The 15,821-nt window shown below is 44.0% G+C and overlaps 1 protein-coding gene across 5 annotated transcripts in view; it reads left to right on the top strand.

The window, feature by feature from the left end:
- Dock5 (dedicator of cytokinesis 5) overlaps window positions 1-15,821 on the top strand; it is a 179,004-nt gene that overhangs the window by 91,138 nt on the left and 72,045 nt on the right. For all 5 annotated transcript variants that reach the window (XR_010057823.1, NM_001372012.1, XM_039093338.2 and 2 more), the window contains 6 exons: window positions 172-307; window positions 1,913-2,070; window positions 3,623-3,704; window positions 6,683-6,812; window positions 9,558-9,630; window positions 13,964-14,106. Coding sequence is in view for 4 of the 5 variants with exons in the window: in NM_001372012.1 (NP_001358941.1) it covers window positions 172-307; window positions 1,913-2,070; window positions 3,623-3,704; window positions 6,683-6,812; window positions 9,558-9,630; window positions 13,964-14,106 (722 nt within the window). In the remaining variant the exon portion in view is untranslated. The remainder of the gene's footprint in view (window positions 1-171; window positions 308-1,912; window positions 2,071-3,622; window positions 3,705-6,682; window positions 6,813-9,557; window positions 9,631-13,963; window positions 14,107-15,821) is intronic.

Here is a 15,821-nt window from a genome sequence, read left to right as displayed (position 1 = left end):
TGCAGCATGATTGCTATGTGGGAAGGAGGTAGAGGTTGGAAGGGGAAACTCCCAGGCTGTGCCCAGCCCCTGCCCTTTTCTCCTGGGTCCCCTGGGCTTTTTGATACAGGTTCATCTATAAGGAGTCTAACGGTGGAGGGGAAAGGTAATTACTACCTTCTTTCTCTCCAGAATGCTTGGGCTGGATCTGGTTGTGCGGGACGACAACGGAAACATCTTAGATCCGGATGAGACCAGCACTGTTGCCCTCTTCCGGGCCCATGAAGTTGCTTCCAAAAGAATAGAGGAAAAGATCCAAGAGGAGAAGGTACGCATCCTCCAGGGTCAGCCTGCTAGGATCCCATTCTTTGCTTTGGTTTTTAATGCCAAAAATGAGTAATAGAGAATAGGAATTTCAATGCCTAGAAGAATCACTTGTGACCTCATTTTAAAAGTGGGCAGAAAGAATGAGGCCAGTGTGTGTGTTCTGCTTTGGAAAGGGAACAAAGGAGTGTGTGTGTGTGTGTGTGTGTGTGTGTGTGTGTGTGTAGAAAGATGAGGAACTATTTGTGTAAGATAGTATTTGTATTTAAAAATGCATACAAAGGGGTTCACACACTTCATGCTTGCCTATACAAAAAGTAACTGAAATGGTTGATCATAAACTAGCCATTAAAACATTTCTCTGGACCTGAGTTCAATTTCAGCACCCACATAATATCTCACAGCCAATCATAACTCCAGTTCCAAGGGATCTGTGTCTTCCCCTGACCTCAGCAGATACCAGGCATGCACATGGTACATAGACATACATGCAGTCAAAACACTCATACACAGAAAATAGATAAAAAAATAAAATAAAAATAAAGCTGCCCCTGAGAAAGAGAACTGGGTAAAAGGAAAGACTTTTTATATTATAATCCTCTGTATTTGGTATAAATATTGTGATTTCCAAAATAAAACATTTTTTAAAATAGCATGTTTGGGAAGTTTTAAAAGTAAAGAAAGCTTAGAAAGGTAAAGAAAAATCATAAAGAGGAAGAAAAAAAAAAGGCCAACCATCTTCAGACCACGCTGCCCTGTCCTGTTGACATTTTGATCTATTTTCTGTTTGGATGCAGAAAGATGTGTCTCTGTGTTTTTCATTGCTTTTGCTTTCTGGGGCGGAGCCATGACAATGTGTGACAACCACACCCAGGATAAAGTTTTCTATGGAGCCTTTGTTTCCTGTAAAGTTGGGTAGTGGGCCAAGTGTTTGTGTTTTGATGCTTCCTCCAGTGTCCCATGGTAGGACACGAAAGCTTTACAAGTCTGCTGCAAACTGAGCTGTCACCCGTAGACAGCATATGTTCATTTTTCATGTGTATGTATATGGTTTGAGCGCATGTAGGCATATCTGTTCGATTGTGTGTGGGCCCACATGAATATGTATGTGTGAATGGAAGCGGATGCCAGAGGTTGGCATTGGGTACCGTCTTCCATCATGCTCCATTTGCGTATTGAGCCCAGATTCTTCCCAAGGCAGCCTAGTCTAGTCACCCAACCTATTCCGAGATTCCATCTCTACATCCTGTACTCTGGGATGACAGGTGGGCTGCTATGCCCACCAGGGATTTACATGGTGTTTGGGGATCCGAACTCTGGTTCTTGTTCTTCCATAGCAAGCACTTTATATATCAAGCCATCTCTTTAGCCTCTTGGAAAGCATTTATTGAATTATCAGGGCTAAAGGCCCTGAACAGGACCACTTGGGATATCTGATGATGCTGATGTGTTTGTAGGACTGAGGGATGATTGGTCCTCATCTGCTCAGTTCTCACCAAGTGTTTCTCCTTGGTGGTGGTAGCTGTCCCTTGTTTGTAGGTTGATTACTTTGTCAGCCTCCCCCGCCCCCTCCATTTGCTCAAATCTTCTTTCCTGTTCCCTGGCCCAGAGCATTTTGCAGAACCTTGACTTGAGAGGTCAGGCAATCTTCAGTACTGTCCACACCTATGGTCTTTATGTGAACTTCAAGAACTTTGTCTGTAACATTGGGGAGGATGCGGAGCTGTTCATAGCCCTGTATGACCCAGACCAGTCCACCTTCATCAGGTAATGGAGACTCTTGTCACCTATGCTTGGCCTTGCAAAGTACAGTCTTTACCTGGCCCTCTCTAGGAGCCCTTCACTGGATTTAAGACAGGGAGATGTAGAGGGTGGGTATAGTCACTTCCAACAGTAGAAAACATAGTCCTTTGGGGTTCTGTAGGCTTTGTACATGGGTGCTAGCACTATGCAGTTTCAGATTACACATCTGCGGGGTTTTCAGAGTGAATAAAATAGCTGAGCATGGTGGTACACACCAGGATGCTGAGGCAGGCAGATCTTTGAGTTCAAGGCCAGCCCATTCTACAGAGTGAGTTGGAAGGCAGCCAGGGTTACACAGAGAAACCCTGTCTCAACAAATGAAACAAGAACAACAATAAAAGAGTGAATAAAACTGCTTAGGACAGAGACAAGGATAAAGACTTCAGAAGACCGTACAGGAGGGACAAGAGATGAAGTAGAACACAGTGGGGATCATGGCCCTGAGACTGAGCTGTAGAACACTGGATTAGTGACTGCCCACTATTTTACGTTGATCCAAGCCCATGAAGTACGCTCTACCTGCTGTGAACTCTCATGATAGCTGTAGGCTGTGGGGATGGATGATGATGTGCCCATGCAAGTTCAGCAGTGACAGCTAGGTAGTTAGGGACTGTGTGCTTGAGAACTCTGCTTGCAGCTTAACTCTGAACCACGAGCCCAAAAACTACTCAGGAAACAAAAGTTTACATAAAGTTTCAAGACTCTAAGGTAGAGTCAGGGTATGGTTGAGCCCCAGCAGAACTTAGGAAATGGAGATTCATCTTAAAGAAGGTAGGGAAAGGTAATTACTAGGGCCTAGGTGTAGCTCAGCTGGTAACATGCTTGCTTAGCACACACAAAGCCCCATCATTGCACAAACCAGATGGGTGGTACTTGACTGTGACCCCAGCACCAGCAAGGTGGAAGCAGGAGGATCAGCTATAGTTAGTTTGAGGCCAGTCTGGGCAACATCAGAACCTTTCTCAAAAAGTAAAAAATAGTTACTAAGTTATTTGTGTGGTGTGGACCATGGATTGGGGATGACTTACCAAACTAAGCTTTTTGTAAATGTGGCCTCTTGACAGGTGGTTTCACTGGCTATCTCAGTTTACTGACTGATCAGTTTACTATGTAGCCCAGGCTAGCTTTAAATAATGTCAATCAACCTTCAGAATGCTAAGATCACAGTCCAGAGCCACCATGCCTGACTCTAAAATCAAACTCTCACTTGAGCAAAGCCAAAGCTTGTATACAAGAAATTTGAGGCAGGACAAAGATCCCAGACAAAAGAATCTTATAAAACTCCCATGTCTGGCCCACTGTGAGCAGTAACTGCCTCTGTATAGGATGTTCCCCATAGCAGGGACTCTTCCAAAGACAGAAGCCCCATGGGTATAGTGTGTGTGGCTCCCCAGCACCTGCCTTGCCATGAGACACTTCTGTCCCTTCTTTTGACCCCTGTAAGTCAGTCTGTGAGCAGCATCTGTCCCAGATGGCCTCTGATTAAGGGTAATTTCTTCTTCTTTTTTTCTGCTAGTGAGAACTACCTAATTCGCTGGGGCAGTAATGGGATGCCCAAGGAGATAGAGAAGCTCAATAACCTCCAAGCAGTGTTCACCGTGAGTCCTGCCTTCTTCATAAGATGTTTCTGTGCTCATTTATTTTCTACGTCTATGTCTATGTATGCGTGTGGGTGTGTTGCTGTGGCCTAAGCATGTGGAGGGAGGAAGCCAATTTGCAGAAGTAGGTTCTTCTTCCACTGGGTAGGACCCAGGGATAGAACTCATGTCCTTAGTCTGGTCAGCAAGTGTCTTTATCCGTGGAATCATCTTACTAGCCCAGCCCCACTTTCTGTTTTCAATGTTTTCTTATAGTGGATATAGTGGTAAATATATGGAAAACATAAAAGGCAAAAAGGGTAGGACATCCTTGTCCTATGAGTAGGTATAGCCCAGTCATTTATTCACTTAGTGAACACGTACTAGGTACCACATGCTGATGTGCACACTTGACCATCCGTGAACAAAACAGGGAAAGAAACTATGTTCTTGAGCAGTGTTTGTGCTGGTGGAAAAGACAAACATAGACAATAATGACACAAGCAGTAAATTTAAACAGCACCAGCAGTCCTGAAGTGCTTCCAGGGGCTTTGCCAGAATATGTGCTTATGCCTTAATTGTATATTTATTTATTTAATTTCATTCTCAATTTCCTTATAGTTGTTTACTGATTTTATTATGACAATGGTTTTCTCCTCTTATTCTTCTTTTTACTTTTGAAATTAATGTGATTACATTATTACCCCCTTTTCTTTCCTCCCTGTAGACCCTCCCATATACCTCTTCTTGCTCTCTTTAAAATTCACGATCTCTTTTTCTCCCCTGTAATTGTTGCTACATGCATATATGTAGCATCTGTAACTTTGTGTGTGTGTGTGTGTGTGTTCCCCTGGTAACCCAGGTGTCATCATTCATGTGCAGAGGTTAGAGGATAGCCTCTGGTGTTTTCTTACTGTCCTCACCTCACACATTGTTTTAGGACCAGGGTGTCTTTGCTGCTTGTCATAACATATACAAAACGGTTCTGAAGAGTCTCCTGTGTCTGTCTCCCATCTTACCTAGGAACATGAGGGTTGCAGGTGTGTGCTATCGTACCCAGCTTTACATGAGTTCTGAGGATCTGGACTCAGTTTCTCATGCCTACATGGCATGTGTACACTGAGCCATCTCCCCAGCCTTGAAGCTAGTGTTTTAAATAGATTAAGTGCTGGGTGTGAAGAACTGTGGTAGGGGCACACTCTAGCAAGCACTGGGCCATGATTTTAGTGCCCAGCATTCCAAAATACATAAAATAGAAGACATTTAGGGAAGACAGAGAGGTTGAAGAGCATCAGCTGTCCCGATTCCTAACTAGAAGACAAGCTTCCAAAGCAAGATCACAATGAGGGCAAATGTGACCCAGTCTCCCTCTCTGCCTGGTGCTGCAGCATGCAGCCCAGGAGCGTGGCAGTGTATGAGGCTGTAGTTTGGATCTGGCAACTGTCTTCCTTATAGATTGAACTTTCTGAGCTCCTCCCCCTTTTCCTTTTAAGGACTCACCCTGGGGCTACCAGGGGCCCTGGGAAACCTTGGTGTATAGGTCCCTAATTCTGATAGAGAGGGAGCTCCGTCTCCCATCAGCCCACACAAGTGCTTCATCTCCTCTTCTTTCCAAGTCCAAGAGAGGAAAAACTGAGCCCAAGTTCTAGTGACACCTAACTTCTTGTCTCTGTCCCCACTGTCAGCCTCCTAGCTCCAGGACACACACAGGCTTCTCTGTCCATACACGGAGCCATTCCTATCTCCACCTCTGCAAGCGCAGGCACAGAACTTTCTGAGATGCCCCCTCCCCAAGACTTTAGTATTTGCTCAGTTTTGAAATAGTGAGGTTTTCCCTGCAATAATAGTGTTTGTCAGGCCATGTGTCTAGTCCTGCAAGGCACTGTTAAGTCTTTGGTCTATTGTCCTAATCAGTCATAACTTACTACAGCTGCAATTGTTCTTTCCTTTCCTCCCCTCCTCCTCCCCCATCCCCGCTCTCTTCCAGCCAGCCAGAGGGTCATCTAGTCTGTAAATTTCATGTCTAGCCTTTTTGGTTAAATAAAATGTGGTGGCCATTTCCTTGGTCATTAAACAGCCTTCAGAACTCATTTATAAATGTGTATTATTTAATGATATCAATATGCTACGGTCTCTAGAACCTGCCACCCAGTGACTCAGTTTTCTATTAATGGAAGGTTTGCAGAACCTCAAGCAGAGAATCAGGGCAGGTGATTACTGGTGTATGTTGCTGTCTCAGTGATGTGTCTCTACCAAATTGCAGGGCATAGATTTGGAGTGATTATTTGAAAAGTAATTCTTGATTCAGAAAGAAGGCTGGGGCTGCTGTTTCATGAAAAGGTTCTGAGATATAATGAAGTTATTTTTGATGCTAACTGAATGAGATATATGAACTCATTTCTAGGTCGCTTGCCTCTCCTTAAGAACACACACACAGGAACCTCAGCTCCAAATAGAAACAATTTTACCCCCACACCTCCTGCTATTCAGTGTTAATGGAACCTCACAAAACCATGCCTGGGTTACACTTGACTCTGGAATTGCTTAGAAGATGAGCTGAGATTGAAGAGTGGGGCCAGGGGGGATGGTGGACACCTGTAATCCCAGCACTAAAGAGGTGAAGGCAGGGAGATCTGGAGTTCAAGGTCAGCCTCAGTTACACAGCAAGATCAAGTCCAGCCTGGACCCTTACAGGCTTCTGTGGATGCCCAGTGGACGTCAGCATCATGCAAGTTTCTATGTCATTTGACACTGACATGTGTCTTGTATTAAGACAAGAAGCAGAAGGACCCACAACATCAGAGAGCATCCTGGTTTTTAACCCCTTGCCCCGCTCCCTACCTCTCTACCTAGAAGTGTTAGACTGAGTCTGATCTAATCTTGAAATTTGAAGTAAGAACCAAGGAAGAAAAGAGAGAAAGAGAGGCATGGTTTGGCATGGGGTGGTGTGCTCCAGGCAGGACATTGCAGCCAGCCTCTCACGTGTTCTATGCTTGTAGGACCTGAGCAGTACAGACCTCATCCGGCCACGCATCAGCCTCGTGTGCCAGATCGTCCGGGTGGGCCGAATGGAACTGAAGGAGGGCAAAAAGCACACCTGTGGGCTCCGGAGGCCCTTTGGAGTAGCAGGTACGACGGAAGCCCAGAGTCCAAGGAATATGAGACCCTCTTCTCAGCAGTTTCTAAAAGACTTAACTGTAGACCAATTAATCATAATTGATTAATATTAGGCATATTCCCAAAAGAATCGAAACGCAAGGTCTTAAAGAAACACCACTTCCACAGTGGGATTATTCATGAGAGCAGAAGGGGAATATGTCACTCAAGCATGCATCAGTAGATGAATGGATAAATCAATGTGGCGCAGCCATGGAAAGGAGGTTTTATTCTGCCTTAGTAGGGAAGGAATTTCTGACTCACGCCACAGTACTGCTACATGTTGTGAACCTTGAGCTAAGTAGAATAAGCCATACACACAAAAAACAAGCCACTGCAGGGTTCATTTATATGAGGTGCTAAGGAGAGTCGGGGTCGGAGGCCACTGAATGGGATGGCCAGGGCTTGAAGAGGGAATCGCTTCTGAGGATAGGGTTCCCTTTGAGAAAATGAGCGTTCTAGTGGTGGATGATGGTGGTGGTTATGTAAGGTGCGTGTACTTGCTTCCTCTTAACCACCCAAAGATGGTGTCTATTACACCACACTTAGAGCAATGAAAAGAGAGAGAGAGAGAAAGATGGATGGATGGCTGGAGGCAGACAGAGATAGCAGGACAGGGCCCTGAAGACTGAAGCAATAGGTCATGTTGTTGTGGTTGGTCTTGGGCACACGACATTCATGCCCCAGGTCGGCCAGCTCTCTAAGTCTTGTTTCTTTGTGTAACCACTGATTGTGTTTCCCTTTTGCACCCAGCACCATATCCCATACATAGTAGGACAGCTTGCAAGTGTGTGCTCTGCTGCTGCCCTCTGATTCACTGCAAAGTGTTTCCCTTGCTTAGGAGACTCACTTCTTAAAGGCCATTGTGCCATTAAGGGCCTTCGAAGAGGGTCCTTAGCTTCAGTCACTCCTCAGGATGTCCCAAGAAGTCCTCTGTCTTTGTAGTTTCTTAAATTTCAAGAACAGATATTTGATCTTTTATTAGATTTGCCTCTATAACACTTTTTGAAAGTCATCAATGAAATGTCAAAAATTCGCTCCTGGGACCAGGGCCAGATACTCCATGTTCTTCAGTCAAACCTGGGGCTTCTGTGATAAGGAGATAGCCTCTCTGTCCCATATGACTATGTACTATGTCTTTTTGACTGTTTCCACCATACCTGCTGCTCAAGGAGTGTCTAGGGAAGCAGTGTTGCATTTTTTACTGACTTCTTGGGACACAGTCTCATTCTGTAGCCCAGGCCGGCATGGAACGTACAGATACTCCTGTCTCAGCTTTTCAAGTACTGAGCTAATGGGTAAGTGCTCTCCCCACTTGCTCAGCGTTGCTACTTTGTCAAGCATTCAAATTGAGTCTCAAAAGATAAAAGGAACCCAGCCAGACCTAGTTAGTCATCCACACGGCAATGTAAATGTATTTATTTGTCTGTACAAGAAAGATGTATCACTGCCATTCATAACAAGCCAAAGAAACTAACACTTAAACCTGAGGCTTTCATCCACATTTCTGTGTTAGCATGTGTATGTGTGCATGGGAGTGGGGGAGTGGTGGGTACTGAATACAGAGAAGATGAATTCATTCTTAACCCTGATGGTGATCATTAACCCAAGTTACGTATCATGAGATGATGACACTGACAAATGGGTTATTTGGTGATTTTTGGTGCAGTTTTTATAAGGTCTTGTTAGGTGTTAACAGCATGCTGCGTGTGATACCCAACTGTGTGCACCTTCCCGGGCAATGCAAGCATTATTCCCTGGCCTGGCGGACTGCGTTGTCTAGTTCTTTCAGTATTACTGTGTTTCTCGGTACTTACTTCTCTTGTTTACAGACAAACTATCTGGGTCGTGGAGAAATGGATTGCTAATGTGTTTTATGGTCAGACTGTGATTTATTAACCACGGTTTCACCTCTTACCTCATGGCAGCCAGCTGAATTGCAGATTCCTAATTAATCCTCTATGTAGCTGAGCCTAATGGTTATGTGATTTACAGTTCTCATTGTTAATTCATACCCTGGCTTTGCTAAAAACTTAAAAGTAACTGTGTGGATGTGGGCTCAGTGGTACCTTGCTTCCCTTGCACGTCCTGGGTCCTGGGTTAAGTTCTGTCCCTGTAAAACAACACAGACAGAGCAGATAAGCAACAACAAAAGCAAAACTTGTGAGCAAGTCTGTACTGAAGTACCCTTCTGCAATGGGGTTTGTGTGTGTGTGTGTGTGTGTGTGTGTGTGTGTGTGTGTGTGTGTGTGTGCGTGTGTGTGTGTGTGTCAATTGCTGATAGTCTGTTCTCTGATGCTTTTAAGGCTGGTGTAGAAACCAAGAATATATCAAATCAAAGACACAGGTAGCCACTTCAAATCTTGAATTTCTCTCTAGGCAGACCTGCTAGAAATATACATTCTCTATGTCTTTCAGCAAATGCTTATCAAAATAATAATAGTAATAATAATAGTAACAATGTCTAAGTTTTCTAGTAACATAGCTACTGAGTCTTGCAGAGTTTTGAAGGTGTGTCCGGTAGGGTTGGATATAAAATATCTGATCCTTTCATGGCTTGTTGCCCTGCTGGGTGTGGTATAGTAAGTGATTGTTGTTGCTTGGTCCCTGGTCCCTTTCTTGGTCTATGTTGCTGACACCATCCTCTTTGATACAGCTCAGGGAGGCAGGAAGCCATGAACCCATTAGTGTCTCTAATGACATTTCTCTCTCTCCTAGTGATGGATATTAGTGATATCGTACATGGGAAGGTGGATGATGAAGAAAAGCAGCATTTTATCCCCTTTCAGCAGTAAGTATCTGGCACTCATCCCCGGTGACTTGAGGTACAGCTTAGCCATTCAAGTGGGGCATGACTGGAGAAGAAGGAGGGAGGGACCCTTTCTGTTACTGGAGTCATAAAGGTAGTTCTGCTGGAAGCCTGTGACCTGGGTCCCTATGCAGAAGACTTTAATCAGGGGGTTTCACATTGGACTCAAAGAGGGTAAACCAAGCATTTCCTAACTCAGTAGAAATAACCGGGGGAATATAGCATAAAGGGCCCAGGTCCACCTGCACCGGAATCCAGTAGATAAATGGTGGTCTAGGAAGAGGCCAAAAGGTTTCTGGAAATGACCCCTAACAGGGGTCAATGCCAATTATAGCACATTGTCTCTTCTGACTTACATCGGCCACTGCAGATTGACAGAACAAATGGATTTTTCAGAAGCCAGCCTGTGAGGATATTTGAGTGAAAAGATCTTTTAAAAACTACATGCAAATGATGGGGCTGGAGAGATGGTTCTGTGGTTAACAGCACTAGCTGCTCTTCCAGGGGACTGAAGTTTGCTCCCTAGAGCTTACGTTGGATGGTTCACAAGCACCTGTAACTCCAGAGGGTCTCATGTGCCTTTGCTGATCCTGCGGACAACTCCACGCATGCGCAGAAACTCACCGAGACTCATACATGTAAATAAAAATGTATCATTTATACACATGCATACATGCAAATCCAATCGCAAATGGACAGAAGGACATAACTATATAAGAGACGTGCATTTTTAAATTGTAGTTCAGTGTTTCAAAAAACAAATGGGGAGCTCTAGCATCAGGACGTATACCAACACACTCCAAATAATTAAGCAGAAAATTGAACAGTTTAATATCTACAGGACAATAAAAATAATATATAATAGTGAGCTCTGGAAAGCTATTTTAAAGTCACACATCAGTATTTTCAAACAAAAGAAAATAAAACAATTAAAAAAAAAACCCATGAGCTAACCTACCCCCATTTTTAACTTAGGAAAAAAAATTAAGAAAATATTTGCAACAAATGGTAGGAAAGTGTTCTTGTTATACATATAGAATTAATAGAGATTAATTAGGTCCTGATAAGGAAATAAGCCCATAAAGAAATGATACACAAATTCAGAGGATCCGTGGAGCTCAGTTTAAAGCAAAGTTAAGTTTGGGGCTTGATCAGGTTTTAAAAGAATATTGGGCATTCTTTTGGTGACTGAAAGGAAACCCACATTCCTCATCTGTATACAGTGTTACACTGTGCTCAACTGGTAAAGCCACCTGCACTGGGCAACTGAGTTCACACCCCAGGTCCCACAAGGCAGAAGGAGAACCCACACAAGTTCTACTCTGACCTTCACGTGAGTGCCATGGCACACACCACACACACACACACACACACACACACACACACACACACACACACACACACATTAAAAATACATAAATAAAAATTGTAAGCCTTAATCTTAGATTCTGTGAAGAACCTAATTAACTGATTGTATCTCTTGGTTTATTCAGGATTTTACTCCAGTTTTTGTTAACTCTTATTTTTCCACAATAAATGTACTATACACAACTATATTAAAAATGGAAGAATTCCTAAGCCTTGTACCTTTGCACTATTCTAAGTTAATACTATGGGAACTTATGCCAAGTAGATTTTCTCTTTTCCTGAGGCTGCTACCAATACTTTTTAAAATATAGACTTAATAGTCTCCAGCCTACTGGAGCTCCAGCCTACTCCAAGAATGTGTATAACAGTGTTTCACAAAGCCTGCTGCTGACAGTGATTATCTGAAAACCACAGTATGGTCAAAGATTGTTCCTTACACATGTGCATGCAGATGAATCTGCACACACAGTATTTGCTGCTTGATGAGGGGACATGGACTGAGAAATTCATCCTTAGACAATCTGAGACTTTGTGTCACATGACAGAGTATACTTCTATAATGAAAGGTAGCTACAGTGTCACCTGGTTATGGCCTTATGGCACCACTCAAGTATGTAGCTCCTCACGGGTGACTGAAATGTGGTACCTGCAGTGTGTGTGTTCTGTGACATATATAAATATGTTTAGACAAGTATAAGACAGATATCATAACTTTCATATCCATGAATACTACACTTTTTTCATACATATATAACCATATCAAGTTCTGTGTTCACAGACAAAAAAAAGACTATCTGAAAAATTCCTTTATTTATAGTCCCCTTTTCAGTAGGCTTCTTCCTTCATTGTCATGCCTTTCTGTCCAAATTCTGAACCATCGTCCACACAGCAGCAGTGAACTCTGAGATAGTCCTGCTGGAAGTAGCATGTGCTTTCCTTAAAGTCCCCAAGGAGTGGATCCCTAATTTGATTACCACTCAGTGTGCAGCAAACTGCCACTGTAAAATGATGTTTATGTTCCCCCTTGCAACCCCTGGCCTGCCCTCCTGTTTCCCTAAGCTGCAATGGCTTATGATGAGCAGGGTTTATATGTGAATTCTGCTAGTCCACCTGAGGAGAGTCATTCACAGAGAATGGCTCCCCATTTCTAGCCCCTGTTCAGTGTGTTTTATCATCCGGAAAAGGATGTACACAAAGAAAGCATCCTGGTAGTGCTTTCAACACTACCAGGCTGATACTCGTAGTTATTGCTGACAACTTTAAGAGAATAGGGGCTGTGTTTGATCCTTTGTCCTCCCCCTCTGTCGACCTTACCCGATGTGCTAATTCAGCTGGATCTCATTTGCTGAATCGTGTGGCAACAGGCTGATACTGTAGTTATTGGTGACAACTTTAAGAGAATAGGGGCTGTGTTTGATCCTTTGTCCTCCCCCTCTGTCGACCTTACCCGATGTGCTAATTCAGCTGGATCTCATTTGCTGATTGGCCACTGCAATCCTAAATTTAAAGTCATTGCGTGTCTCCAAACCCCTTCCCAGTATCCTCCACACATATCAAATGTCCATGTGGATGTGGGCCTCCGAGGGGAATAGGATCCTGCAGAGTACTCAGTCAGGTGGAGCTAGTCCCGGAGCCAGGTTTCCTGTCCTTTGGCTCTTCCTTCTGTCCCATCTGAGCAGCCACATCTAAATGCCTCTGACTTTAATGGCTTAACCTGTCCTTAGTCATTCCCTTGAACTTCAGGGCTTTAGCACTTGGCCATTGTTGCCCACTTTCTTATTGTCTTGTCATTTCCACAACATCTTTAAGAAGAGGACATGGGGAGATCATGAAAGCCAGAGGATCAGGGAGTTTGCTGTGAAACTGTGTCTCCTAGTAATAAATAGGGAACTGCACCCCTAAAGCCTTATCAGCAGGACTGTCCAGACATGCGCTGAACAAGGGCGACACCAATGGACGTGCCCAAGTGGAAGAGCAAAAGCCTATAAGGCCTTAACACTATACAAAGAGCTAAAGGCAGCTGAGAAAAATGGGGCCAGAGAGCTGTTCTTCCCTCGGAAGACACACACATTGTTCCTCAGTTCCCAATGGCCAGCTTTGTAAACATACAGGTGGAGTTATATGGACCGAACAGGGTATTAGGAATTCTATGTATGTACATATATGCATGCATTAACAATTTGTGAAAAAAGAGGCCATGAGTTTGAAGGAGAGGGAGCAAGGAGGGGTATGTAGCAGGATTTAGAAGGAGAACATGGAAGGGAAAAAATGTGATTACAATCTCAATATATATGATATTCCCATATGTGTGTACATATGCATATACATACATACATACGTATATATGGTCAATGGGAGAATGAAGGGAAGAATGTATCAGGGACAGAATCACAGCAATTTACTTAGTTGACCTTATTTCCTATTCTGTTGCCCAATCCCAGATTATAAGTATTGGGCAACATTGCATACCATAAAACAGAATAAGTGTTCCAATGAGCCAAGCAGAGGACAGAGGCGGAAAGCAAACATGGGATTAGTCATTGCTCTACAGCAGGGACAGAAGACAGAAGGCAGCTAACTGGTGGGTCAGCTTCAGGTCATTTTTGTCAGTAACCTTTCTGGAGGACTTTCACTGGCATACTTGCTGAATCCAGCCCCTTTGGGGGAGGGTAAGCTGTTCCTGCTCTGTGCTGATGTCTTGGAAGAGAGATATTGTACTTAACCAAAGCCTTGCTGCATTTGCACCATGGTGAGAGAGTCCTTGTCAACTTTAGCTTGTCCTGTTGGTGGACCATGCAGGAACATAGTCCAAAGCAGTGGTTTGCCCAGAGCCCTCTGCTGAGGTTTGTGTTTCCAGATTGCTCCTGTAAGACCTCCATGTTCTCGGTCATACTTTAGAGACTTTCTCTACTTCCAGCTTCCTCCTTACCTCTCCTGTCTTCCCCAGAATTGCCATGGAAACCTACATCCGCCAGAGACAGCTCATTATGTCACCCTTGATAACCTCCCATGTGATTGGAGAGAATGAGCCACTCACTTCGGTTCTAAATAAAGTCATAGCTGCCAAGGAAGTGAATCACAAAGGACAAGGTACACAGGCTACCCTGGGTGAGGGGACTTTTGGTGGGGATGGGGGAGGGAACATGCAGAGCAAGGTCTCTGCCCTTTCACCATCCCTTCTGATACCAAACAGCCTCCCTTGGACACTGCCCTTCTCAGACATCTCCCATGTGGCATCAGGGTTGAATTTGTAAGTTCCATGCAACAGACTGTTTTGCTGCCCCCTCTTCCCAGTGGTAACTCCTTGAAGTAAAGGTGCCAACAGAAAATGGCTCGGGAGGTCATATGCACTGCTCCTGCAATAAACTTGCCCCTTAAGTGTGCTTTCCAAAACTAAGAGACAGAGCGATCCAAATATCTATCAATATGAACTTGTAGGCTCCTTGCAGAGCTTTCATATTTTCTCTGGAACCTGCTGTACCTGTCTTTCCATAGCTCCAGCTAAGAGAAATGTTTCAAATTAAAACAGTAAGGAAAAATAGTCACAGCATTAAAATTCAAGTTCCAAGATGGCGGCCCAGACTTGGCTCTCAAAGTGGCACCGGGTCTTTTTCACTACCTTGTGACTGCTGTTCAAAATGAAAGCCATCAGGGAAGCACGGTTTTCAGGGTGTTTGGTTTCTTGCATGTTCACAGTTATTCAGGTAGAGAGATGTAAGAGCCACACAGAATCGGAACACAAATTACTAGATTTACATACGTTTCTCTGTGTACACATTAACTAGACCCCCTTTTACATATGTTTCTCTGTGGCACCTAAGTGTTGTATAATAGCTTATTACTGTAAATTTAAGCCACGCTGCCGTGACTGTTTCTGTAGTGAAGCTTTCTCTGTGTTTAGGACCACTGCATAGGAATTCTCAGTGGTAGGACTTTTGGGTCAGTGGTGAGAACAAGCCTCATCCCAGACATATGGTGCTGTGCTGCCTGTCCTCAGTGCCAAGTGTTCATCCTGCATATCCTCCCCTGTCTGAAAGGTGGCAAGTAGTCCTCATGTATTTAAATAAGCACCTCGAGTCTGTATTGTCTAAGAGATACATAAATTTCCTGGCCTACCATCTCATTTTTTTAAGGAAGATAATTGTAATAAATTATATATTCTAGCTAGTCCTATGAGAGACACACTCCTGATATTTTATTTACAGCTGTAGGCCTATGGGCAGGTTTAGAACTATTCTAACCTACATCCCAGCCATATGCCCCTTGATGCTTGCTCTTTCTCCTGGCTACAAGCTCATGGTCCATCTCTTCTCATGGTGGCCTCTTCCTATGCAGGTCTCCCCTGTCCTTTCCATCCCGGTCTCTCCTGAGACTCCTCACTCAATCCTCAAGTCCCACCTACTGCCCAATCACAGGCTTTAGCCTTTTATTGACCAATTTACTCGGGGAGCAAGCTTTGCACAACAGAAGCTGGTGTACGTGAGAATTCACTCTTTTTAGGGCAACCAGATCTTGGGGGCCAATGTTTGAGTACACAGCAGCACCATACCAACCCCAACAGATAATTATTCTTCTGTCTTCTTTAAAATACATTTTTTCCTAGTTTTTGTTTCACAAAACGTCCATGAACTTTTCTTTTGTTTAAGAGTGACTGATTCAGGGTTTGGAGAGGTAGCTCGGGAACTAAGAGCGCTCTCTGTTCTTGCAGAGGACCTGAGTTTAGTTGCCAGGACTCATACAGCAACCTGCACCGTCTGTAACCTCGGTTCGAGGAAACCTTACGATCCTTCAGCTGTCCCAGGGCA

The sequence above is a fragment of the Rattus norvegicus genome, chromosome 15 (assembly GCF_036323735.1).
Source record: "Rattus norvegicus strain BN/NHsdMcwi chromosome 15, GRCr8, whole genome shotgun sequence".
Classification (NCBI taxonomy): domain Eukaryota; kingdom Metazoa; phylum Chordata; class Mammalia; order Rodentia; family Muridae; genus Rattus; species Rattus norvegicus.
Note: the sequence above shows the minus strand (reverse complement) of the source record. Positions and strands in the feature narration are given on the sequence as shown.